The sequence below is a fragment of the Nelusetta ayraudi genome, unplaced genomic scaffold (assembly GCF_046127955.1).
Source record: "Nelusetta ayraudi isolate G7.1 ecotype Tasmania unplaced genomic scaffold, CSIRO-AGI_Nayr_v1 ptg000070l, whole genome shotgun sequence".
Lineage (NCBI taxonomy): Eukaryota > Metazoa > Chordata > Actinopteri > Tetraodontiformes > Monacanthidae > Nelusetta > Nelusetta ayraudi.
In genome coordinates this window covers 5,638,470-5,664,919 of record NW_027466120.1, presented here as the reverse complement: position 1 = coordinate 5,664,919, position 26,450 = coordinate 5,638,470, and the positions used below count along the sequence as shown (strand labels likewise).

Genomic DNA, 26,450 nt, shown 5'->3' with positions numbered 1-26,450 from the left:
GAACACTCCCACCAATCACAGACAACTAACGGTGACGTTCAGCCAATCACAGCCAGTCTCCGCTACCTCGATATCGGTCAGACCTAACGACGTTTCATTGAGCAAATGTAAGTATAAACATCTTTTTTATTTAGTGGTTTTTGATTTTTAAAACAAGTGTAAAACAGAAGCCTTGTTACGTGTTTAAAGCATGGTTTTAAATTTGGACCGGCGGCCTCCTCGTTCGGCACTCGCTGGCGCAGCGCCGCTGCTAGCTAAAGGATGCACAGTCATCTGTGGCCGCGTAGCCCAGCGGCCGTGTTGTTATGGAGCCACTGACATACATGACTGTCATCCTGCCGTGTTTCTAGTGTCTGCTTCTCGCTCACATTATACACTCATGTGATTTTATATCACCCTGGAAGAATTCTATCATATCATATCATCATTAAAAACATATGGAGGTTTAGTGTTGCCAAATTTCATTCAGACGTCTCTCGCAGTGCTCGGGGCCATGACCATCACATGCCAGTGGCTCGCCAGTATAACTTAAAATAGGCTTTCAAAAAGGTTTATTGTTCGCCTCACACCAAGAAGGTTGTGGGCTCGATTCCAGGCCTTTTTCTGTGTGGAGTTTGCATGTTCTCCCTGGGTCTGTGTGGGTTCTCTCCGGGTTCTTCAGCTTTCCGCTGTCCAAAAACCTACATGTGATGTGAATTGGAAACTCTAAATTGTCCGTAGGTGTGTACGTGAGAGCAAATTGTTGTTCGTTTTTGTCTATGTGGCCCTGTGATGAACTGGCGACCTGTCCAGGATGCCACCCTGCCTTCGCCCTATGACAGCTGGGATAGGCTCCAGCTGACCCCTGTGACCCTGAGCTCAGGAATAGTATAGAAAATAAATGGATGGATAGTTTGAACTGTTTTGTTCCCAATAAGCATTAAAAATAAAATTGAATGTTTAAATTGTATTGAAATCTTTCAATTGAACATATTTTTACACAACAATCAAAGTGCAGGATGGATGGCTTTTACAAAGGAATTGAATAAATAAATCTGAAAAAGAACAAGTGATCATGATTCATAGTCTACTTTACACAAGCTACGCAGCCAGTATGCAGTTGTTGTTAATGGTATTGCGTGCAGCTACGTAGATTACGGTTCTGAATGCAAACTCTATGGAAACGTGAGTTTGCATCGAAAATAAATTTATATTCAAGACAACTCAGAAATTCAAAATCCAATTCCCCGTCCCTCAAAATCCAATTTTGTATTTTCAGGGACGGTTGTCAACTCTATTGAGGTTTCATGTCATACAAACAAGTTGCATGTTTAAATAATGCATGAGAGCTGCCATCAAAAAGCTAAAAATCATCACGTCTTCAGCAGACCTTGGTGTATTTTTTCCTCCGTCAGACAAAACCATTGAAATTACTCCTTCCTTTCCTCAGCTTTGTGTCCACTGGTCCACTCGTCTTCTCCATCATGGCCTCTGGAGCTCTGTTCCCCAGCATGGTGTCTGGCTCCCGTGGCTCCTCCAGCAAGTACCTGGTGGAGTTTCGGGCCGGCAAGATGACCATGAAAGGCAGCACGGTGACCCCTGACAAACGCAAAGGTCAGGTGTACATCCAGCAGACGGACGACTCCCTCATCCACTTCTGCTGGAAGGACCGCACCACCGGGAATGTGGATGATGTGGGTCAACAACACAGTTGGCATGTGGGTTTGTTGTCCCTTAGACGTCAGACATTGAGCCTTTATGATGTGTAATTTTTCCAGGATTTGATCATCTTCCCTGATGACTGCGAGTTCAAACGGGTGAACCAGTGCACCACGGGACGAGTGTTTGTTTTGAAGTTTAAAGCTGGCTCCAAAAGGCTTTTTTTCTGGATGCAGGTGTGTAAAATATCTTCAACTGATTTTTTTTTTTTTTTAATGATTATATGGTTGGTTTCTTAGAAAGTGTACATGTATTTGTGTGATTGACGCCAAGTACCCCTTTCAAACATTCAAGTTAATATGTGGAAAATATGCACAAAATGATGATAATTGAGAATAATATTTTTTTGAATAATTGTTGACTAAAGAGATTAATGATACTCCGCCCTGGGTGACAAAGATACATGATAACAAACGTGTGACTTTGTCTTTCTATAGACAAACTTTATATTTTGATACTAAAATGAAAAATGTTGTTACATCTTTCCTGTACATTATTATTATTAGGGAATGAGCCCCATCGCCTACATTTTTTTTTATAAAATGAAGAGAAAATGTCAAAATTCAGCTCTCTTTGGGGTTAGAGTTATGGTTGGGCTTAGGTTTGGGGTTAGGGTTGGGGTTGGGAAGGAGAAATACATTTTCTTTTTCACCTCCATAGTGATCAGGGTTTATTAGCCTGATCACTATGGAGAAACCCAAAACCCTAACCCTAATTCCAGCCTTAAGCCTAAACCCGAGTGCCATGCAAGTCTATAGGGTCAAAGGTCAACTTTGTCCTAGAGACATGGGGCCACTTGCTTTTTCATGAGGAGGCCCCAAGAAGGACCCACGCCAAATTTGGGGCTTCTAGTACTTGAGGAACCCCGAAACCCTAACCCTAATTTCAGCTAACCATAACCCTAACCCTAGTTTCAGCCTTATCGTTAACCCTAATTCAATGCAAGTCTATGGGGTGAAATTTCAACTTTGTCCTAGAGACATGGGGCCACTTGGTTTTTCATCAGGAGCCCCCAAGAAGTGCCCACACCAAATTTGGGGCTTCTAGTACTTGAGGAACCCTAACCCTAACCCTAATTTCAGCTAACCCTAACCCTAACCCTAGTTTCAGCCTTATCGTTAATGCAAGTCTATGGGGTGAAATTTCAACTTTGTCCTAGAGACATGGGGCCACTTTGGTTTTCACCAGGAGCCCCAAAGAAGCGCCCACACCAAATTTGGGACTTCCAGTACTTGAGGAACCCAGAAACCCTAACCCTAATTTCAGCTAACCCTAACCCTAACCCTAGTTTCAGCCTTATCGCTAATGCAAGTCTATGGGGTGAAATTTCAACTTTGTCCTAGAGACATGGGGCCACTTGGTTTTTCATCAGGAGCCCCCAAGAAGTGCCCACACCAAATTTGGGGCTTCAAGTACTTGAGGAACCCTGAAACCCTAACCCTAATTTCAGCTAACCCTAACCCTAACCCTAGTTTCAGCCATATCGCTAAAGCAAGTCTATGGGGTGAAATTTCAACTTTGTCCTAGAGACATGGGGCCACTTGCTTTTTCATCAGGAGCCCCCAAGAAGCGCCCACACCAAACTTGGGGCTTCTAGTACTTGAGGAACCCTAACCCCTAACCCTAGCTTCAGCCTTATTTCAATGCAAGTCTATGGGGTGAAATTTCAACTTTGTCCTAGAGACATGGGGCCACTTGCTTTTTCATCAGGAACCCCCAAGAAGCGCCCACACCAAATTTGGGGCTTCTAGTACTTGAGGAACCCTAACCCTAACCCTAGCTTCAGCCTTATTTCAATGCAAGTCTATGGGGTGAAATTTCAACTTTGTCCTAGAGACATGGGGCCACTTGCTTTTTCATCAGGAGCCCCCAAGAAGTGCCCACACCAAATTTGGGGCTTCCAGTACTTGAGGAACCCTCAAACCCTAACCCTAATTTCAGCTAACCCTAACCCTAGCTTCAGCCTTATTTCAATTCAAGTCTATGGGGTGAAATTTCAACTTTGTCCTAGAAACATGGGGCCACTTGGTTTTTCATCAGGAGCCCCCAAGAAGTGCCCACACCAAATTTGGGACTTCCAGTACTTGAGGAACCCTCAAACCCTAACCCTAATTTCAGCTAACCCTAACCCTAACCCTAGCTTCAGCCTTATTTCAATGCAAGTCCATGGGGTGAAATTTCAACTTTGTCCTAGAGACATGGGGCCACTTGGTTTTTCATCAGGAGCCGCCATGAAGCGCCCACACCAAATTTGGGGCTTCTAGTACTTGAGGAACCCTAACCCTAACCCTAACCCTAGCTTCAGCCTTATTTCAATGCAAGTCTATGGGGTGAAATTTCAACTTTGTCCTAGAGACATGGGGCCACTTGTTTTTTCACCAGGAGCCCCCAAGAAGTGCCCACACCAAATTTGGGACTTTCAGTACCTGAGGAACCCCGAAACCCTAACCCTAATTTCAGCTAACCCTAACCCTAACCCTAGTTTCAGCCTTATCGCTAAAGCAAGTCTATGGGGTGAAATTTCAACTTTGTCCTAGAGACATGGGGCCACTTGCTTTTTCATCAGGAGCCCCCAAGAAGCGCCCACACCAAACTTGGGGCTTCTAGTACTTGAGGAACCCTAACCCTAACCCTAACCCTAACCCTAGCTTCAGCCTTATTTCAATGCAAGTCTATGGGGTGAAATTTCAACTTTGTCCTAGAGACATGGGGCCACTTGCTTTTTCATCAGGAGCCCCCAAGAAGTGCCCACACCAAATTTGGGGCTTCCAGTACTTGAGGAACCCTCAAACCCTAACCCTAATTTCAGCTAACCCTAACCCTAACCCTAGCTTCAGCCTTATTTCAATGCAAGTCTATGGGGTGAAATTTCAACTTTGTCCTAGAGACATGGGGCCACTTGTTTTTTCATCAGGAGCCCCCATGAAGCGCCCACACCAAATTTGGGGCTTCTAGTACTTGAGGAACCCTAACCCTAACCCTAACCCTAACCCTAGCTTCAGCCTTATTTCAATTCAAGTCTATGGGGTGAAATTTCAACTTTGTCCTAGAAACATGGGGCCACTTGGTTTTTCATCAGGAGCCCCCAAGAAGTGCCCACACCAAATTTGGGACTTCCAGTACTTGAGGAACCCTCAAACCCTAACCCTAATTTCAGCTAACCCTAACCCTAACCCTAGCTTCAGCCTTATTTCAATGCAAGTCCATGGGGTGAAATTTCAACTTTGTCCTAGAGACATGGGGCCACTTGGTTTTTCATCAGGAGCCGCCATGAAGCGCCCACACCAAATTTGGGGCTTCTAGTACTTGAGGAACCCTAACCCTAACCCTAACCCTAGCTTCAGCCTTATTTCAATGCAAGTCTATGGGGTGAAATTTCAACTTTGTCCTAGAGACATGGGGCCACTTGTTTTTTCACCAGGAGCCCCCAAGAAGTGCCCACACCAAATTTGGGACTTTCAGTACCTGAGGAACCCCGAAACCCTAACCCTAATTTCAGCTAACCCTAACCCTAACCCTAGTTTCAGCCTTATCGCTAAAGCAAGTCTATGGGGTGAAATTTCAAATTTGTCCTAGAGACATGGGGCCACTTGCTTTTTCATCAGGAGCCCCCAAGAAGCGCCCACACCAAACTTGGGGCTTCTAGTACTTGAGGAACCCTAACCCTAACCCTAACCCTAACCCTAGCTTCAGCCTTATTTCAATGCAAGTCTATGGGGTGAAATTTCAACTTTGTCCTAGAGACATGGGGCCACTTGCTTTTTCATCAGGAACCCCCAAGAAGCGCCCACACCAAATTTGGGGCTTCTAGTACTTGAGGAACCCTAACCCTAACCCTAACCCTAGCTTCAGCCTTATTTCAATGCAAGTCTATGGGGTGAAATTTCAACTTTGTCCTAGAGACATGGGGCCACTTGCTTTTTCATCAGGAGCCCCCAAGAAGTGCCCACACCAAATTTGGGACTTCCAGTACTTGAGGAACCCTCAAACCCTAACCCTAATTTCAGCTAACCCTAACCCTAACCCTAGCTTCAGCCTTATTTCAATGCAAGTCCATGGGGTGAAATTTCAACTTTGTCCTAGAGACATGGGACCACTTGGTTTTTCATCAGGAGCCCCCAAGAAGCGCCCACACCAAATTTGGGGCTTCTAGTACTTGAGGAACCCTAACCCTAACCCTAACCCTAACCCTAGCTTCAGCCTTATTTCAATGCAAGTCCATGGGGTGAAATTTCAACTTTGTCCTAGAGACATGGGGCCACTTGCTTTTTCATCAGGAGCCCCCAAGAAGCGCCCACACCAAATTTGGGGCTTCTAGTACTTGAGGAACTCTAACCCTAACCCTAACCCTAACCCTAGCTTCAGCCTTATTTCAATGCAAGTCTGTGGGGTGAAATTTCAACTTTGTCCCAGAGACATGGGGCCACTTGGTTTTTCATCAGGAGCCCCCAAGAAGCGCCCACACCAAATTTGGGACTTCCAGTACTTGAGGAACCCTCAAACCCTAACCCTAATTTCAGCTAACCCTAACCCTAACCCTAGCTTCAGCCTTATTTCAATGCAAGTCCATGGGGTGAAATTTCAACTTTGTCCTAGAGACATGGGGCCACTTGGTTTTTCATCAGGAGCCGCCATGAAGCGCCCACACCAAATTTGGGGCTTCTAGTACTTGAGGAACCCTAACCCTAACCCTAACCCTAGCTTCAGCCTTATTTCAATGCAAGTCTATGGGGTGAAATTTCAACTTTGTCCTAGAGACATGGGGCCACTTGTTTTTTCACCAGGAGCCCCCAAGAAGTGCCCACACCAAATTTGGGACTTCCAGTACCTGAGGAACCCCGAAACCCTAACCCTAATTTCAGCTAACCCTAACCCTAACCCTAGTTTCAGCCTTATCGCTAATGCAAGTCTATGGGGTGAAATTTCAACTTTGTCCTAGAGACATGGGGCCACTTGTTTTTTCATCAGGAGCCCCCATGAAGCGCCCACACCAAATTTGGGGCTTCTAGTACTTGAGGAACCCTAACCCTAACCCTAACCCTAACCCTAGCTTCAGCCTTATTTCAATGCAAGTCTATGGGGTGAAATTTCAACTTTGTCCTAGAGACATGGGGCCACTTGTTTTTTCATCAGGAGCCCCCATGAAGCGCCCACACCAAATTTGGGGCTTCTAGTACTTGAGGAACCCTAACCCTAACCCTAACCCTAGCTTCAGCCTTATTTCAATGCAAGTCTATGGGGTGAAATTTCAACTTTGTCCTAGAGACATGGGGCCACTTGCTTTTTCATCAGGAGCCCCCAAGAAGTGCCCACACCAAATTTGGGACTTCCAGTACTTGAGGAACCCTCAAACCCTAACCCTAATTTCAGCTAACACTAACCCTAACCCTAGCTTCAGCCTTATTTCAATGCAAGTCCATGGGGTGAAATTTCAACTTTGTCCTAGAGACATGGGACCACTTGGTTTTTCATCAGGAGCCCCCAAGAAGCGCCCACACCAAATTTGGGGCTTCTAGTACTTGAGGAACCCTAACCCTAACCCTAACCCTAACCCTAGCTTCAGCCTTATTTCAATGCAAGTCTATGGGGTGAAATTTCAACTTTGTCCTAGAGACATGGGGCCACTTGCTTTTTCACCAGGAGCCCCCAAGAAGTGCCCACACCAAATTTGGGACTTCCAGTACTTGAGGAACCCAGAAACCCTAACCCTAATTTCAAATAACCCTAACCCTAACCCTAGCTTCAGCCTTATCGCTAATGCAAGTCTATGGGGTGAAATTCCAACTTTGTCCTAGAGACATGGGGCCACTTGGTTTTTCATCAGGAGCCCCCAAGAAGCGCCCACACCAAATTTGGGACTTCCAGTACTTGAGGAACCCTCAAACCCTAACCCTAATTTCAGCTAACCCTAACCCTAACCCTAGTTTCAGCCTTATCGCTAATGCAAGTCTATGGGGTGAAATTTCAACTTTGTCTTAGAGACATGGGGCCACTTGGTTTTTCATCAGGAGCCCCCAAGAAGCGCCCACACCAAACTTGGGACTTCCAGTACTTGAGGAATCCCGAAACCCTAACCCTAATTTCAGCTAACCCTAACCCTAACCCTAGCTTCAGCCTTATTTCAATGCAAGTCCATGGGGTGAAATTTCAACTTTGTCCTAGAGACATGGGGCCACTTGGTTTTTCATCAGGAGCCCCCAAGAAGTGCCCACACCAAATTTGGGGCTTCCAGTACTTGAGGAACCCTCAAACCCTAACCCTAATTTCAGCTAACCCTAACCCTAACCCTAGCTTCAGCCTTATTTCAATGCAAGTCCATGGGGTGAAATTTCAACTTTGTCCTAGAGACATGGGGCCACTTGCTTTTTCATCAGGAGCCCCCAAGAAGCGCCCACACCAAATTTGGGGCTTCTAGTACTTGAGGAACCCTAACCCTAACCCTAACCCTAACCCTAGCTTCAGCCTTATTTCAATGCAAGTCTGTGGGGTGAAATTTCAACTTTGTCCCAGAGACATGGGGCCACTTGGTTTTTCATCAGGAGCCCCCAAGAAGCGCCCACACCAAATTTGGGACTTCCAGTACTTGAGGAACCCTCAAACCCTAACCCTAATTTCAGCTAACCCTAACCCTAACCCTAGCTTCAGCCTTATTTCAATGCAAGTCCATGGGGTGAAATTTCAACTTTGTCCTAGAGACATGGGGCCACTTGGTTTTTCATCAGGAGCCGCCATGAAGCGCCCACACCAAATTTGGGGCTTCTAGTACTTGAGGAACCCTAACCCTAACCCTAACCCTAGCTTCAGCCTTATTTCAATGCAAGTCTATGGGGTGAAATTTCAACTTTGTCCTAGAGACATGGGGCCACTTGTTTTTTCACCAGGAGCCCCCAAGAAGTGCCCACACCAAATTTGGGACTTCCAGTACCTGAGGAACCCCGAAACCCTAACCCTAATTTCAGCTAACCCTAACCCTAACCCTAGTTTCAGCCTTATCACTAATGCAAGTCTATGGGGTGAAATTTCAACTTTGTCCTAGAGACATGGGGCCACTTGTTTTTTCATCAGGAGCCCCCATGAAGCGCCCACACCAAATTTGGGGCTTCTAGTACTTGAGGAACCCTAACCCTAACCCTAACCCTAACCCTAGCTTCAGCCTTATTTCAATGCAAGTCAGTGGGGTGAAATTTCAACTTTGTCCTAGAGACATGGGGCCACGTGTTTTTTCATCAGGAGCCCCCATGAAGCGCCCACACCAAATTTGGGGCTTCTAGTACTTGAGGAACCCTAACCCTAACCCTAACCCTAGCTTCAGCCTTATTTCAATGCAAGTCTATGGGGTGAAATTTCAACTTTGTCCTAGAGACATGGGGCCACTTGCTTTTTCATCAGGAGCCCCCAAGAAGTGCCCACACCAAATTTGGGACTTCCAGTACTTGAGGAACCCTCAAACCCTAACCCTAATTTCAGCTAACCCTAACCCTAACCCTAGCTTCAGCCTTATTTCAATGCAAGTCCATGGGGTGAAATTTCAACTTTGTCCTAGAGACATGGGACCACTTGGTTTTTCATCAGGAGCCCCCAAGAAGCGCCCACACCAAATTTGGGGCTTCTAGTACTTGAGGAACCCTAACCCTAACCCTAACCCTAACCCTAGCTTCAGCCTTATTTCAATGCAAGTCTATGGGGTGAAATTTCAACTTTGTCCTAGAGACATGGGGCCACTTGCTTTTTCACCAGGAGCCCCCAAGAAGTGCCCACACCAAATTTGGGACTTCCAGTACTTGAGGAACCCAGAAACCCTAACCCTAATTTCAAATAACCCTAACCCTAACCCTAGCTTCAGCCTTATCGCTAATGCAAGTCTATGGGGTGAAATTCCAACTTTGTCCTAGAGACATGGGGCCACTTGGTTTTTCATCAGGAGCCCCCAAGAAGCGCCCACACCAAACTTGGGACTTCCAGTACTTGAGGAATCCCGAAACCCTAACCCTAATTTCAGCTAACCCTAACCCTAACCCTAGCTTCAGCCTTATTTCAATGCAAGTCCATGGGGTGAAATTTCAACTTTGTCCTAGAGACATGGGGCCACTTGGTTTTTCATCAGGAGCCCCCAAGAAGTGCCCACACCAAATTTGGGGCTTCCAGTACTTGAGGAACCCTCAAACCCTAACCCTAATTTCAGCTAACCCTAACCCTAACCCTAGCTTCAGCCTTATTTCAATGCAAGTCCATGGGGTGAAATTTCAACTTTGTCCTAGAGACATGGGGCCACTTGCTTTTTCATCAGGAGCCCCCAAGAAGCGCCCACACCAAATTTGGGGCTTCTAGTACTTGAGGAACCCTAACCCTAACCCTAACCCTAACCCTAGCTTCAGCCTTATTTCAATGCAAGTCTGTGGGGTGAAATTTCAACTTTGTCCCAGAGACATGGGGCCACTTGGTTTTTCATCAGGAGCCCCCAAGAAGCGCCCACACCAAATTTGGGACTTCCAGTACTTGAGGAACCCTCAAACCCTAACCCTAATTTCAGCTAACCCTAACCCTAACCCTAGCTTCAGCCTTATTTCAATGCAAGTCCATGGGGTGAAATTTCAACTTTGTCCTAGAGACATGGGGCCACTTGGTTTTTCATCAGGAGCCGCCATGAAGCGCCCACACCAAATTTGGGGCTTCTAGTACTTGAGGAACCCTAACCCTAACCCTAACCCTAGCTTCAGCCTTATTTCAATGCAAGTCTATGGGGTGAAATTTCAACTTTGTCCTAGAGACATGGGGCCACTTGTTTTTTCACCAGGAGCCCCCAAGAAGTGCCCACACCAAATTTGGGACTTCCAGTACCTGAGGAACCCCGAAACCCTAACCCTAATTTCAGCTAACCCTAACCCTAACCCTAGTTTCAGCCTTATCACTAATGCAAGTCTATGGGGTGAAATTTCAACTTTGTCCTAGAGACATGGGGCCACTTGTTTTTTCATCAGGAGCCCCCATGAAGCGCCCACACCAAATTTGGGGCTTCTAGTACTTGAGGAACCCTAACCCTAACCCTAACCCTAACCCTAGCTTCAGCCTTATTTCAATGCAAGTCAGTGGGGTGAAATTTCAACTTTGTCCTAGAGACATGGGGCCACTTGTTTTTTCATCAGGAGCCCCCATGAAGCGCCCACACCAAATTTGGGGCTTCTAGTACTTGAGGAACCCTAACCCTAACCCTAACCCTAGCTTCAGCCTTATTTCAATGCAAGTCTATGGGGTGAAATTTCAACTTTGTCCTAGAGACATGGGGCCACTTGCTTTTTCATCAGGAGCCCCCAAGAAGTGCCCACACCAAATTTGGGACTTCCAGTACTTGAGGAACCCTCAAACCCTAACCCTAATTTCAGCTAACCCTAACCCTAACCCTAGCTTCAGCCTTATTTCAATGCAAGTCCATGGGGTGAAATTTCAACTTTGTCCTAGAGACATGGGACCACTTGGTTTTTCATCAGGAGCCCCCAAGAAGCGCCCACACCAAATTTGGGGCTTCTAGTACTTGAGGAACCCTAACCCTAACCCTAACCCTAACCCTAGCTTCAGCCTTATTTCAATGCAAGTCTATGGGGTGAAATTTCAACTTTGTCCTAGAGACATGGGGCCACTTGCTTTTTCACCAGGAGCCCCCAAGAAGTGCCCACACCAAATTTGGGACTTCCAGTACTTGAGGAACCCAGAAACCCTAACCCTAATTTCAAATAACCCTAACCCTAACCCTAGCTTCAGCCTTATCGCTAATGCAAGTCTATGGGGTGAAATTCCAACTTTGTCCTAGAGACATGGGGCCACTTGGTTTTTCATCAGGAGCCCCCAAGAAGCGCCCACACCAAATTTGGGACTTCCAGTACTTGAGGAACCCTCAAACCCTAACCCTAATTTCAGCTAACCCTAACCCTAACCCTAGTTTCAGCCTTATCGCTAATGCAAGTCTATGGGGTGAAATTTCAACTTTGTCTTAGAGACATGGGGCCACTTGGTTTTTCATCAGGAGCCCCCATGAAGCGCCCACACCAAACTTGGGACTTCCAGTACTTGAGGAATCCCGAAACCCTAACCCTAATTTCAGCTAACCCTAACCCTAACCCTAGCTTCAGCCTTATTTCAATGCAAGTCCATGGGGTGAAATTTCAACTTTGTCCTAGAGACATGGGGCCACTTGGTTTTTCATCAGGAGCCCCCAAGAAGTGCCCACACCAAATTTGGGACTTCCAGTACTTGAGGAACCCTCAAACCCTAACCCTAATTTCAGCTAACCCTAACCCTAACCCTAGCTTCAGCCTTATTTCAATGCAAGTCCATGGGGTGAAATTTCAACTTTGTCCTAGAGACATGGGGCCACTTGCTTTTTCATCAGGAGCCCCCAAGAAGCGCCCACACCAAATTTGGGGCTTCTAGTACTTGAGGAACCCTAACCCTAACCCTAACCCTAACCCTAGCTTCAGCCTTATTTCAATGCAAGTCAGTGGGGTGAAATTTCAACTTTGTCCCAGAGACATGGGGCCACTTGGTTTTTCATCAGGAGCCCCCAAGAAGCGCCCACACCAAATTTGGGACTTCCAGTACTTGAGGAACCCCGAAACCCTAACCCTAATTTCAGCTAACCCTAACCCTAGTTTCAGCCTTATCATTAACCCTAATTCAATGCATGTCTATGGGGTGAAATTTCAACTTTGTCCTAGAGACATGGGGCAACTTGCTCTTTCATCAGGAGCCCCCAAGAAGCGCCCACGCCGCATTTGGGACTTCCAGTACTTCAGGAACCCCGAAACCCTAACCCTAACGTCAGAAACCCTAACCCTAATTTCAGCCTTATTGCTAAACCTAGTGCCTTGCAAGTCTATGGGGTCAAAGGTCAACTTTGTCCTAGCGATATGGGGCCACTTGCTGTTTCACTCTAAAATATAATGAAACAGTTTATTGTCATGTGTTTATCATTAGCAGAGAGCTGACATGGAGTCCAGATTGTGACCGTTCCTTTTCTTGTTCCAACCTCAGGAGCCAAAGACTGACAAGGATGAGGAGAACTGCCGCAAAGTGAACGAGTATCTGAACAACCCGCCCATGCCCGGCACTCTGGGCAGCGGCGGCAGTGGAGGACACGACCTGTCGGCCCTCGGCGGTAAGACGCTGCTCTCACACTGTGCACAGCGAGAACATGACAGAGCCGTCTCTGGTGTTGTAGTAGTGGAGTAGTGGTCTTGACCACTTTCTAAGGGTCTCGGTCTTGTCTGGGACTCGGAGGCATTTTTACTTGGTCTTGTCTCAGCCTCGGACTGGACGGACTTGGGATTTTTGATCGAGACCAGTCGAGACTCAAACAAAAAAGAACCCAGCACTGCCGTTTTAATTTAAGTTAAAGGTGAAGTCCCAGTGTTACGGTCTTTTTTTGCCACCCAGATTGACACACACCCTTATTCCTAGTTAATTTATTTTTTAATTTCTGAAGCAAATTTGTTTTTTTGAAAGTGGTCCAAAATAGCAGGCAAGTAGCAAAATGTTTAAGAAAATTATCAAACGATACCTTGCTGAAAAGAGATGTTGCTGTTCTATTTAGAAGTAAACTTGAATTTAAAAAAAGATACTGCTCATTTTTATTTGTTTTGTTGTTATTTTTCTTTGATATATGAAGTCTTGGTCTTGTCTCGATCTCAATACTCCTGTTCTCTCCTCGTGTGCAGGCGAGGGCGGCCTGCAGAGCCTTCTGGGTAACATGAGCCACAACCAGCTCATGCAGCTCATTGGACCAACCGGGCTGGGCGGGATCGGTACGTGCCAGAACCTACAGTGGGATGTGCTCGTCACACAAAAGAGGACATTGTGGCTCGAGTTGCAAGGAGAGTAACAGTGTGTTTGTGTGTTTTGGGCCATCAGGTGGTCTCGGGGCGCTGGCAGGTCCAGGCTTGGCCAACCTTCTGGGCAGCAGCAGCAGCAGCAGCAGCAGCAGCAGTGTCCCTGCAGCCAATAACTCCTCCACCAGGTGACCTGCGAATTCATCGTCAGATCAGACTTTTTCGATTTAGCGTCCAGATGACTGTGGTTGTCAGAGTGAGAGGAGGTGACGTTTGTAAGAGCAAGAGAACAATGGCCAGAGTTGGCAAAAGTAATTGGAATGACCATCCTGTGGTAGTTTAGCATGAGACTGACTGGGAAAATGCAAAATCTCAACATGTCAAAAAAATTGAAAAACCCGACCTACTGTCGTATTTCAGGTTTTTCTCCGGAGGCCAAAAAGCTTTTTTTTAAAAATACTTTAAACAGCCTGAAACCCACCGCAGTGACCTTCCTATCACCGTTTAGATTTTTTTCAGGGGGTGGGGCAGGGCACTTCAAACAGCTCACAACTCACCAAAATGACAACTGACCGTCATGTGATAATTTAGCATAAGACGGAGTAATTACAATGCAAAATCTCAACATATATGAAAAAACAATTGTGGCCAAAAACATAAAAAAAACAGACTTTACAGAGTCAGACAACATTTTTCTTTGCTCATAATTTTACAACCAAAACAGGAGAAATCGTGGAACTGCTGGATTTTAGCGAATATCCCCATTATCAGTGCATCTTGTGTTGCTGAGGACATGGAGATGTCGTTCTTGAGTCAACCACTAGAGAACTGGAGCGGCAGAATGTAGGAACCAGCCGAGCTTCTGGCTGAATCCACGACCACCCAACGCCCCCTCAAGTCTGCAATGTTAACCGGAGTCAAACCAACGGCTTCCCTTTCATCATTTCAGCCCGTCCACGGCCGTCACCCCCACCTCCACCTCCGCCTCCGCCCCTCGCCTGGGCTCCTCCCAGGTGCCCACCACTCCCATCACTCCCTCCGCCACCTCGGCCGCCTCCCCCACAGCCAGCACCCCCTCCACCCCGGCCGTCGTGTCCTCTGCAGCGGCAGCGGCGGCGGCGGCGGCAGCGGGGGCGGCGGGGGCGGCGGCCAACCCCACTCAGCCCATCCAGCTGAGGGACCTGCAGAGCATCCTGGCCACCATGAACGTCCCCGCCAGCGCCCAGGGAGGTGAGGAGCCCAACCACCCAACACCATGACCCATCACAAACGTTACGTCTCAATGGATTATTATTAGATTAGATTAGATTAGATGTACTTGGTGCAAATAAATAGTTAAACTGTTACTATAAAGTGCAGGTATGAAATAATGACAAATGAACAATGTACTCTACTCATTGTGTAAAAAAGTGGTATCGGTGCGTCCCTCGATACAGTCAAACAAATTATAAATTTACTTCCAAACACACGCAGGCTAGAATTCGCTTGTTGTTTTTTTCTTTCTTGTAAACAGTGAAGGAAAAGCAAACAGCCTGTTTGTTTGTGTCTGTGTGACGCAGCCACACCTTTTCAACTGTAAAACGCTGCATGCAGTTTTCCGGTGAGATGAACCTGTTGTTGTTGTCGCGCGTCGTCGTCTCCCTGCAGTGGACCTGACCAGCGTGCTGACCCCCGAGGTGATGGCTCCCATCCTGGCCAACCCCGAGGTGCAGCAGAGGCTGATGCCTTACCTGCCCTCCGGAGAGTCGCTGCCTCAGAGCTGCGAGGAGCTCAGCAACACACTCAACTCACCGCAGTTTCAACAGGTAGAGAGCGATCACTGTTGAAACGCATCCTGTCTAGTGAAGAAACAAACCATCTGCCGCAGTGCATTTCTGACATCCTGACTTTTGCCACCTCTGACGTTCTGCAATGAAACCACTTCTTGCAACGGTTAAATTTAAATGTGTCGTTTTTGTATTGATTCTCTGATTAATTTCTTTCTGCAGGCTATGAGCATGTTCAGCAGTGCTCTGGCGTCGGGGCAGCTCGGCCCTCTGATGAACCAGTTTGGTTTGCCCGCCGAGGCCGTCGACGCCGCCAACAAAGGAGGTGAGTGTTGCCAAACTGTGGCCCGCAGTGTACTTATAGTTGGCCTGCAAGGCCGATACAAAATCACTAATAGGTTATACTATTAGGTTGGTATTATACAGCAAATGTAACCGCTAATACTACAAATCCCATAATGCTCTGCTGGTGTTTTCGGTGCAGGACAAGACATTCATTGAAGGATGTTATTATTGCTTATTTGGTTTATTATTTTATTTTTAAATTCTTTGGAAAAAGTTTACTGTTGAAATTTAAATCACAGATTTTATTTACGTTTTATTTATTTTGATTAGTTGTTGTTTTTTTTTTTAATTTGAAAGCTTTTTTTATTGTATAGTGTTAAGGTTTACTTGTTCCATATTCAGGTTGAAGCAAAACTTGTTTGGGTCCATATGAAAAGGTTTACTGTTCTATCTGGAGGAAGATTTTTTTTCAATGACTATCAACCATGGCCTGTGATCTTTAACATTCTTTTTTTAAGTTTTAAATGTTGCCCCCACTGTGTGTTTGGGTTTGACACCTCTGACCTGCAGTGAAGCAGCCAGAGTCATGAAAGCTTTGTTCACTTCACGACACGTTCCTTCTGACTGCAGACGTGGAAGCTTTCGCCAAAGCCATGGAGAGTGAGACCAAGTCGGAGCAGGAGGGCGACTCCAAAGACAAGAAGGACGATGACGAAGACATGAGTCTGGACTGAGAAGAACAAAACTATTTATTATTATTATTATTATTATTATTTATTAAGCTGCTCATTTGGTTTTAAACGTTAAGAACGAAGATGTACTACAGTTAACACTAGTAGGAAAAAAATTAACTTAAATTGAACAAACTGGTCCTATTGAAAGTGCATGTCAGACACCAGTTCAAACTGAAGGGAGCATCAGCAGAGAAACAGATGATTTTAAGAGGCATTACAGTTACTCGCTTTAAATGTTTTTGTGTGGAAATAGCGCCTCTTACTGGGCAAGTTACCGGTTACTCCAGCAGAAACAACCAACTCCAGCAACTCAAGTGTCTACAAATGTTTTTAAAAAACAAACATTTATTTCACAGTTTGAAAACAATCAACACTGTACCGTTTTGACAACTGGCGTGATGTTTAGGGAACGACTGCTCAGACGTTTGCTGTGAAAAACAGACAATAAACTGCTATTGTCACTGAAAGGTGTGTCGCTTCTCACGGTGACGCCACACTCTGCTTCAACAGCTCACAGCCGCGGCACTTTCAGGCACTTAAATCCAGTGGTTCTCAACTGGTGGAGTCTCAGGACACACGTGTTCTTCCTTTCCATGAGGTCGCGAAGCAAAATTATTACACTAAAATAAAAAAAACGCTAGCCCACTTTCAGTCATGTCTCGTTAATCAATTATTGAAATGATTGAATTGTGTATCCTGCAAGATGAATGCTCAACATTCTTTCTAAAAATATACATATACTGTATATGTATATATACACGTCTTAAAATCCCAAAGCTGTGACCCAATCAAAACTGCTCCGCGACCGACCCACCAGTTAAGAAACGCTGCTTTAATCGGCTCTTACAGTCACACTGGAAACCATCTGCATGGTCGCAGGTGCAGGACCACCTGCGACCGTGGTTCAGGTCAAACAAACAGGACTTCTGACTTTTTCTCAGGTCAAAGCTATAAAAAAAAAAAAAAAGAAGAAGAGGGCAAACACAATTGCTTGTCTCACCCTTTGTGACATCACTAGGGGCAGTTTAGCAGAATTTATGTAAAGTAGAACAAGAAGTAGAACTAAAAGCGGGGAAGGGTTATTATCCCCTTATCGGGGGTCAGTAACACAACAGACATGACTGTCAGAAAACACAAGCATATTTTTAATATAAAAGCCTTTAAAACTGAAGGTGGTCAAAAAAAGAAAAAAAACTAAAACCAAAGCGAGATGTCAGCTGCCATTAAATCAGTTTAAAGGAGTTTTTTTTTTTTTTTAAGTAGACTAGAAGAACACTGAATTCTGGGGAAAAAAAGTCAGAATTAAAAAAAGAATAAAGTCCGAACTCACATGCTGACAACATCAAGGTTTTCCACATATGGTCACATATGGCACTAATTGTTTTTCACACTTCAACAGGACCTTTAGAAAATTAAGTCTCACGTGAATTTGACACACACAACACAGCACAAGGAAAGTCACAGAAGAACTCTTTGGCAAATAAAGTTAAGTCATTGAAAAAAGTAAAATTCCTGAGAAAAGAAAGGTGACAACAAGCCGGGGTGGGTGTAGAGGGCACGGGGGGAACCAGTGCATTTAAAAAAAATAAAATAATAAATAAAGAAAACATCCCTCGGTAACAACCTGGGTAAAAAACAATTTATTGGAAAACACCTCAATACCTCGTGTTCAACGTTGTTTGAACGACTCAAAGGAGTCTTCGCAGGTTTAGGAACTGATGCTTTTCTTTTGGAGAAATAAATACACACATGTGGCCGGATGAATATCAAACACACATCAACCAAAGGCCACTTTCTTTATAACAAAGGCCTAAAATAATAATAATAATAATAATAATGATAATAATAATGATAATGACGATAATAATGCTAATAAAAATCCCATTCATCTATCACAATTTACTGTGTCATGTTTTTAGTCGAAATAGCTAAAAACAATTCAACGTCACAGTGACTTGAAAAGGCATTTACAAAAAAAAAAAAAAAAAAAAAACAGTAAAAATTTAGACTACTAAGCTGTTGGGACTGAAAAAATAGATAAAAGCACAAGTAACGTGCTCATCAAACATCTCTAACGTAGAGCTCACGAATCAGAACGACGACAAACACACACACACACACACACACACACACACACACACACACACACACACACACACACACACACACACACACACACACACACACACACACACACACACACACACACACACAGAGTTAATGAAGTGTCGTTCATTAACACAGTGAGTAAGTGAGTGACCATTGACAGGAAATATATAAAGTAGAAGGGTGGAGTCAGGGCCCTGGCTTCACCCTTCTACTCCAGGATGACCTGGGAGCCTGGGAACCTTCACACACAGCAAATATATCGTACTAATAAAAATGATTGGCTTGGAGAACACCACAGCTTATGCACTGGTTGATTCAATACACACACTGATGGGGGTGGAGTGTGGGCGCCCTCTAGCCCTGCTGCACCAGGCGGCGGTAGTGCGGGAGGACTTTGCTCTCGGGGAGGTGGAGGCCCATCTCCAGGGCAACCAGCACCAGGAACTCCAGAGGCAGAAGCTCACGCCGGTTGATCCTGAAGCGCTCCTCCAGCTTCTGCTCGGACACACACACACACACACACACACACACACACACACACACACACACACACACACACACACACACACACACACACACACACACACACACAGTGAGCGGAGGGTGATGAGAGAGAGAGAGAGAGAGAGAGAGAGAGAGAGAGAGAGAGAGAGAGAGAGAGAGAGAGAGAGAGAGGTTTTCTCTCAGCTTTTTCTCAGTTTTAAGAAATGCAAGTATTTCCCAGTGCCTACATTTTTTTATTTAATGCAGTGAATGCAATGCGCCTCCACACTTAAAACACCTCCATACTTAATTTAAAAGAAGGAAAGAAAGGCTCAAGTTTATCACCATTAAACCCAGTCACATGACATGAAACCCAGGTCCTGTGGATTTCTTGCAGACGTTCCGTACGGGAACACAACACGACTCTGACTTTATCTGTGTTACGCAAATCCACGTTAACACAAATAGATCAATGCAACTCGAGTTAAGAGGAGGCACTGTTCTCCGTCGCACTGCACAGGAGTTGTAAAGATAAGCAGACGGCGTCACATGACATAGCAGCTCCTCCAAGCTGGCGGTGTTTAAACCCGAACAGAAGTTTGTTGTGGAATCGACACCATTCAAGTTCAAGAGAACAGGAAACGGAGAGAACCGGGACTCGTGGGAGGGGAAAAGGTGGACTCACGTCGATGAGCTGCTTGACTTCCGGCTTCCTCAGGTCGCTGCTGATCTTGGCGGCCAGCAGCACGCACGCCGCTGCCACCAGCTTCCTGTTCTGCTTGTTGAGGCGGCCCTGCAGCACCAGCTTCTCAAAGTAAACAAAGGCCATCGCGGTGGTGACGGGCTGCAGGCCGAACTCCTCGCTCACGGCGTGCATCTCCCTCTTCAAGCTGTTCAAGGGGGGAGGGGTCGAAGAGGAGGAGGGGGAGGGGGAAGGACAGGGTGTCCTTGTTACTAGTCAAACCTGGAACAGCTCGTTTTTTTTTGTTTTTTTCTTCTAATAGAATAGAACACCTTTATTAATCCCACTTTGGGAAATTTGCAAATTACAGCAACAAACAGTCGTGCAAAGAGAAGGAAAAACGATAAAAACAAGATATACAGTATATACACTAACAGTCAAGTTTAGACACACCATTAAAACTACGAATGAGCACACGTGGAATTATGTAGGAACCGCTAAAAGTGTAAAATAGCTCAAAAATGTTTTACATTCAAATTCTTCAAAACGGCCACCTTTCAAAAAAAAAGCATATTTACAGTTAGTCAACGTCTTTTTCTTTGCTACATAATTACATACTGTATATCTTGCTCATGTATTTGATGTTTTCAGTATCTATCTGCAGTGTAGAAAGGTGTGACCAGACTTTTGACTGGTAGTGTGCGATACTGATGCTGCAAAGTGCTGCAGGCGGTGGGAAAGAGTGAACTCAGGCGACGGCCGGCGCCTCCTCTGCACTCGGGTTGGATTGAGGTCGGACCTCATTGGCACCGCAAGTGAAATGTGAGAGTTTGGTTTGCAACCAAAGGTGGCTGTTTTGCGAAGCCACATCCCAGTTTAAATCACTGTATTTACAAACAATCACCAGGGTCCGTTGAAACCAGACCAAACAAGTCTGGAGCGAAAACAAAAGTGCACTGTGGTTACAGCAGACTGGAAAAAATAAATAAATAAAATTTAAAATAAATAACACTTGGAGGAGACTTTCGAGCCCTGCGGGGAGATGATGTGTGCGCCTGTGTTTACCTTCTTATCTTGCTCAGCGTGAGCTTGATGTGGGGAAACTTCTCCCTGAACGTCTCATTCATGTCTTTCTTCAGGTCGGACGGCTTCACGTACTCCACCACGGTGGTCTGCAGAGAAACAAAGAGACGAGTCTGCGTCAGCAGCAGCAGCGGCTGTGCCGCTCGCACAGTTTGACAGTGTTTATCGCCAGCCACAGCTTAGCATCATGTGAGCAGGACAGGATGGAAGTGGTTCTCCATTGTCAGGCCGCGTTACAGCTTTAATCCTTTTTTTTTTTTTTTTTTAACTATTATTATTATAGTTTCGAGTACGCAAATTTGGCAAAATTTCCTTACTGCTCTGAAGCAATTCCCCCCCTACCAACAGAAAATAATATAGAAAGACAATTTTCGGAAGCAAAATTATTACAACAGAAAAGAAAAAAAGTGATGTATTGGAAAAGGAGTGAGAAGAAGCGTAGCTTGTTAGCTCTCACCCCAAACTCCAAATATAAATAAAGGAGCCACACACACACACACACACACACACACACACACACACACACACACACACACACACACACACACACACACACACACACACACACACACACACACACACACACACACACACACACACACACACACAAAACCAGTCAAAGGTTTGGGCACACCTTCTCATGTGCAGAGAGACGCTGAAGAAAGTGTCAACTTTGACGAAGGAGAACGCGACTGCACCGTCTGTCCCGTGAACGACTAAACTGCAACCGGCATCCGCTGAGCACCGCCGCCAACATTACAAAGAACACGGAACGTAAAAACAGACAAGAAAAGAACACTCACCACGTAGGACGCAAATATCAGAACCCGCTTGTGTCTCCCACATGGCCACTGGGGGTCGCTGAGAAGATTGGGGTCGTACTCTGTCACCTCCTCCACACCTTCAGACACGCAAAACAGACAACAATTATATTTGGCCTGCGAGGCAATACAAAGTCACTACTAGTGTTTGTATAGCGTTAAGCTTTGCTTGTTCCATATCCAGGTTGAAAGAAATACTGGTTTGGGTCCATCTAAAAAGGTTCACTGTTCTTCCGCGACTTTGTCCAAGTTGGACATGTTGGCCCCGCTGTGTGCTTGACTTTGACACGGCTGCCTTACTTACATGGTTCGGGTGCGACGCTGTTGTTGAGACGAGCCGGAGTGAAGTTCCTCTGGCCGTTGAAACGTAGCCTCGACTGAGGCGCCTGCGCCGGGCAGCTGTCTGCGCTCTTCAGTCTCACCAGAGCGTTGGTGGAGTAGAGGAACTGGGCGTAGGACACCGTCTGGAGGGGACGCAGGCCGAACCAGAGACAGACAGACAGACAGACAGTTACAAAACACTCAAATCAATCTACACTACCAGTCAAAAGTTTGGACGTACCTTCTCATGCTAATTTTTTTTTTTTTATCTTTACAACTTTCTACACTGCAGATAGATACTGAAGACATCACATACATGAGCAAGATATATGGAATCATGCAGCAAAGAAAAACACGTTAAATAACTGTAAATATGCTTTTTTTTGGAAGGTGGCTATTGTGAAGAAGTTAAATATAAAACGTGTTTGAGTTATTTTACACTTTTATTGTTTCCTACATAATTCCATGTGCGTTCATACGTAGTTTTGACGCCTTCACAGGGCGTGTCCAAACTTTTGACTGGTATGTCAAGGGGCAGGGATAAGCAAGGTTTTGTAAACCATTAGTGCATTATTTGCCATTGGGTCCAGGGAAAAATGCTGAGCACCACCCCCTCCCTCCCACCCACCCACAACCTCCCATCTTGATCCTGAGCACGTGACCAGGCAGACAGCTTACCTTCCCGTAGGAGCCCAGCTCCATGCCCTCCAGAGAGGGCAGGAGGTCTATGGCCACCACGGACGACAGCCTCTGTCTCTGGACCTCCAGCTTCGGGTCGCTGTTTCAAGCAAAAGATTGGAGAGTCGCATAAGATCAACCTCGGCCGCCGCGACGCCACACGGACACGATGACGACGGATAAACACGAGGTGGCAAATCATAAAAGAAAAGGATGGGACGGTGAGGATTGTCATGTACCTGAGCTGTGAACTGCTGTCTCCATAGGGCAGCACTGAGAAAGCGGCGTATAACGACCGCTTGGCACAAACCAGCACAATCCTGCGGGGACACAGCAAGGGGGGAGGGGAGACTAAGCACTGCCGGGAATTGTGTTGCAGAGGTGTGTTTACTCTTCCTTGTGAAAATGTTAGCAAGCATCCCTCGGCTAAAGCTTCCGATTGAACTTTAAGAATCGATCACCGTTTATTGAAGACCGTTTTCTTTTTGTTTTGTTTTGAAAAAACATGGACAAATTGATTAATGTAAAAAGGAATATAAGCACTAGAGAAAACTTTTCTTGAGATAAGTGTCAAGTTTTTGTTTTCTGTTGAAGAGCGAAAAAACAAACTGAATGACATTTAACGGCTCTGTTGGCAAGCGGAGAGAGGTCACGTCTGCTTGACAACCGTCCTTGTTTGGACCGGAAACAAAAACTCTGCATCATTTTTAACGAGTTCCCAGCTGAAACTGAGTAATTAAACACCTGCGCAAAGGAACAAACTGAAGCAGCCAGGTAGCACACAGTGCAATAAAAGCACAGGAACATTTCCTTGCTAAGATCTTGGCAGCAACGCTCTTGTTTTCACTTGTTTAGTTCCAATACAACCAGCAGCTCCAGGGGAACAACACAGGCTGTGGGGAGTCTCTGAATGCGACTGTTGCCGTTTCTATTTTCATCACATGACTAATGTGGTCAAAAGAATTGTGATAATGCTTTTCCACTGATAACTGCTCAAACGCTATATACTGTATATCTGAACTGTTCTGGTGGTGGGGGTGGGGTGGGTGTGGGGGGGTATGAATTATACCACATGACTGCTTGCGAGCATCAAGAGTGCCTACGAGCAATTTATTCAAAAGGTCACCAGAGAAAAGTGGCAAAACAAAGCTCCGCAGAACACTGCTCTCGTATCTCTGCAATGTTGTGCCATTTGAATCAACAGCGGTTCCAATACCGGCTACATTATGTCCACATAATTTTAGACGGCGGATGGAGTCAGCGGCAGGACCTCCTTATTTTCTTTAGGCGGTCAGAATCTCAACAAAGGTAAACTATCAAAGGCTGGAGCAGAAAATCCGGAATTCTGACATCACAGGAGAGGAGCAAACGTCTCAAGTCATGAAAATGTGCATGGGATGTCACAAACATTGAAATGGAAACATCACGAGACCAACAACAGAAAATAACCCGAAAAAACAACACATATGAGGTGTTGCTCGGCACTGAGAAACTTGCAGACATCATCAAGAGAGTCGTCATCGTCTGTGTGCTCTTGTCTCAGACGGTGCTGCCACGGCTCTGCACGTCCCAGGGATTCCTTTACTGGCGGTGCAATTGGGGTGTTGCCTTTCAACACTGGAGCTCTTTTAGCTTTTGCGCGGCTCAAGTGGAGATTAACTGCAACGTGGCAGTCACCAGTCCGCAGCTGCGTCGCTGTTATTCTTCTACAGTCCAAACTCTGCCAGAGTTAAGCCGATTAATAACACGCTAACGCCGTAGAACTCTCGGTGAGTTCCAGGCCTGCGGTGAAAACGAGGAGGGCGAGATTTATAGTTGGCTGGCCGCTCTGGGGGGGGGAGAGACTCTACAGCGACGTCACCATGTTTAGACTCAGTGTGACTCACCACAAAAATGCATTTGGTAAAAATTTAAATGACTTTTAACCTAAATTGCAGAGTGGGACAGGTCTTTTTTTTTTTGGACTTCTGTGTATACACAACAGGTGCGGTGGTGGTGTTATGCCTGGGTGTGGCTGGAAAGAATAACACTAGTTAGAAGTTAATGAATGTAGATAAGTGGGGAATTCAAAGATGGAGGTTGTTTCAGTTTCAATTTCAATTTCTCACAGGGCCAACGGGGGGCTGGGTAGCCTCCTCCACCGAACGAGCCACCAATGGCAGCTATCAAACTCGGACGAAATTTGAATGGGATAAATGTTGTTGCTGTTTTTGTGCTCTCAGCAAATATGAACGTGCTTGGAGACTCACCTGCATCCCCTGGTATCATACTGCCTCATGCTCTTGATGAAGTGGACTTTCTTTGGCACCTTGGGTCCAGGAGAACCGGAGACGTTTCTTAACCTGAACAGACGACAGATTCTTAAGTGACGCTCAGCACACTTTGGCTCAGAGGTGTTTGGGTAAAACGCCAAACACACATAAACACAGCTCTTTTGCTAAAGGTATGGAATTATAACGATTTATTTAACAGCCAACTGAACTGAATCATATCTTTATGCAACTAATGTGCAGTATTTTGTAGCACTAGGAATAATGCCTATTATTATCATCAGCCAACGACAAATAGAGCATAAAACAACACAACAAGACAACAAACTATTACTTTCACCACCAACCACACGGCCAATACTATTATCTATTTCTGCCATATCGGCTTGTTTTAAGGCGTCCTAAGAAAAAGCTGCAACATTAAGTGACTCCGTGTGAGTGTACAGGGAAATCCAAACACTTGTTCAATGCGGAAGTTGTTTTTTGGGGCCCAAATGTCGCTGCGACGTTCTCACCTCTGCCGGGAGTCCAGGGAGTTGGCAGCCGGGAGTGGGCTCAGTGCGGCGGGTGTTGACCTGACCCGGGAGCAGGGCTGGTGTCCGGGGGCCGCAGGAGACATTACGGTGTCCGGGGTTTGCGGGTCGGCCCCGCCGCCCCCTTCCAGAAAGACCTCGTTGGCCCCGGCAAATCCCGGAGACGTGACTGAAGCAGGCCGAGTAGGAGGAGTGAGCACCCCGGGGAAACTGGACGACGAGCCCGCAGTACCCACCGCGGGTTCGGCCACCTGCGGGACCGTCGCTTGGCTGTCGGCCGGCGGCAGCGGAGACCCGGTGGGGCCGCCGAGGGTTCCGTCGCCGAGTCGGTGCTCCTCGGCCGCTTTCTGCTCGGTATTTCCATCGTCGGAGCGACACTGTGGGCGTCCGTCGAGCGAGATATTGTTGAGGAACAATAGAGCCGCCTGTCTCCGCCTGGAATCTTTGGCTTTCCGTCTTTGTTCTCTGTGTGTTTTGGCCGGTTTGCTGGTGCGGCCGCTCGTCGCCGGCAGACCGCACACCGCGGTCGCCATTCTCGTTTCAAACGCTGTCGGTGGACTGACTGACACTGGTACCAGCGCCTTAGTCCCGCCCACCTCTGTGCTGATTGGTTGTGTGATATCACGCTCAGGAAACCGTGCAAATTTGCGACATTGATTGGTCGGGATACTTCAGGAAAACATATTGTTTCTTCACGATGATAGAGGTAAGTGAGTTAATTACAAAATCAGAAAAGGCGAAAGAAATTATGACATTTGTATAGATGTATATATACATGCATATCTGTCAGTCAGTTCTGTCAATAAACTGACATGAAACATTTTGTCCCATGGTTTTGCTCAGGATGCCTGTCCACCAAGTTTCCACTGAGTGGGAGATACACTCTCATGCTCCTTATCAGCTCTGTGGTTTGTTTGTTTGTTTTTCCCTCAATGTTTCCATCCTTCCTCGTGTCATGTCTGGTGTTCAACTGGCTGGAGCTTTCTGCCAAGCTACGATGAGTGCTCGCAGTGCTCCCTCTGATGGGTGACTGGGTGCTGCAAACAGATGGCTGCTATCCACACATCCACACATCCACACAGATGGCTGTGGCCACAGAGGCTCAGAAGCTTTGCCCTCGACATTGTCGCTCAGCTACCTCATCCTAAGGGCCATAATAATTTATTAC

The 26,450-nt window shown here is 46.1% G+C and overlaps 2 protein-coding genes across 3 annotated transcripts; one reads left to right on the top strand and one right to left on the bottom strand.

Moving 5' to 3' along the window:
* The first annotated feature begins 31 nt into the window (after window positions 1–31).
* On the top strand, window positions 32–16,769 carry LOC142898718 (proteasomal ubiquitin receptor ADRM1-like). The gene is made up of 10 exons (XM_076041848.1): window positions 32–107; window positions 1,430–1,673; window positions 1,758–1,874; window positions 12,724–12,847; window positions 13,407–13,493; window positions 13,600–13,705; window positions 14,467–14,747; window positions 15,165–15,322; window positions 15,506–15,608; window positions 16,199–16,769. The coding sequence occupies exons 2-10, from the start codon at window positions 1,464–1,466 to the stop codon at window positions 16,300–16,302; spliced, it is 1,290 nt and encodes a 429-aa protein (XP_075897963.1). The 5' UTR covers window positions 32–107; window positions 1,430–1,463; the 3' UTR covers window positions 16,303–16,769.
* cables2a (Cdk5 and Abl enzyme substrate 2a) lies at window positions 16,630–25,851 on the bottom strand. 2 transcript variants are annotated; one of them, XM_076041846.1, is made up of 9 exons: window positions 25,265–25,851; window positions 24,729–24,821; window positions 22,719–22,799; window positions 22,480–22,579; window positions 21,785–21,944; window positions 21,463–21,560; window positions 20,642–20,748; window positions 19,580–19,784; window positions 16,630–18,906 (listed from the first exon to the last, which is right to left on the bottom strand). In XM_076041846.1, the coding sequence occupies exons 1-9, from the start codon at window positions 25,813–25,815 to the stop codon at window positions 18,766–18,768; spliced, it is 1,536 nt and encodes a 511-aa protein (XP_075897961.1). In that variant the 5' UTR covers window positions 25,816–25,851; the 3' UTR covers window positions 16,630–18,765. The 2 variants fall into 2 exon arrangements, with proteins under 2 accessions (XP_075897961.1, XP_075897962.1); XM_076041847.1 differs by lacking the exon at window positions 22,719–22,799.
* Window positions 25,852–26,450: the final 599 nt, after the last annotated feature.

Excerpts from the sequence above, each read along its gene's own strand:
- LOC142898718 (XM_076041848.1), top strand. The coding sequence starts at position 1,464 with ATGGCCTCTGGAGCTCTGTTCCCCAGCATGGTGTCTGGCTCCCGTGGC. Across the intron at positions 12,848-13,406 it reads CGACCTGTCGGCCCTCGGCG|GCGAGGGCGGCCTGCAGAGC; the intron begins GTAAGACGCTGC and ends CCTCGTGTGCAG. Across the intron at positions 14,748-15,164 it reads CCCCGCCAGCGCCCAGGGAG|TGGACCTGACCAGCGTGCTG; the intron begins GTGAGGAGCCCA and ends GTCTCCCTGCAG.
- cables2a (XM_076041846.1), bottom strand. The coding sequence starts at position 25,815 with ATGGCGACCGCGGTGTGCGGTCTGCCGGCGACGAGCGGCCGCACCAGC. Across the intron at positions 21,561-21,784 it reads CAGCGTCGCACCCGAACCAT|GTGTGGAGGAGGTGACAGAG; the intron begins GTAAGTAAGGCA and ends GCGTGTCTGAAG. Across the intron at positions 19,785-20,641 it reads ACGCTGAGCAAGATAAGAAG|CTTGAAGAGGGAGATGCACG; the intron begins GTAAACACAGGC and ends CCCCTTGAACAG.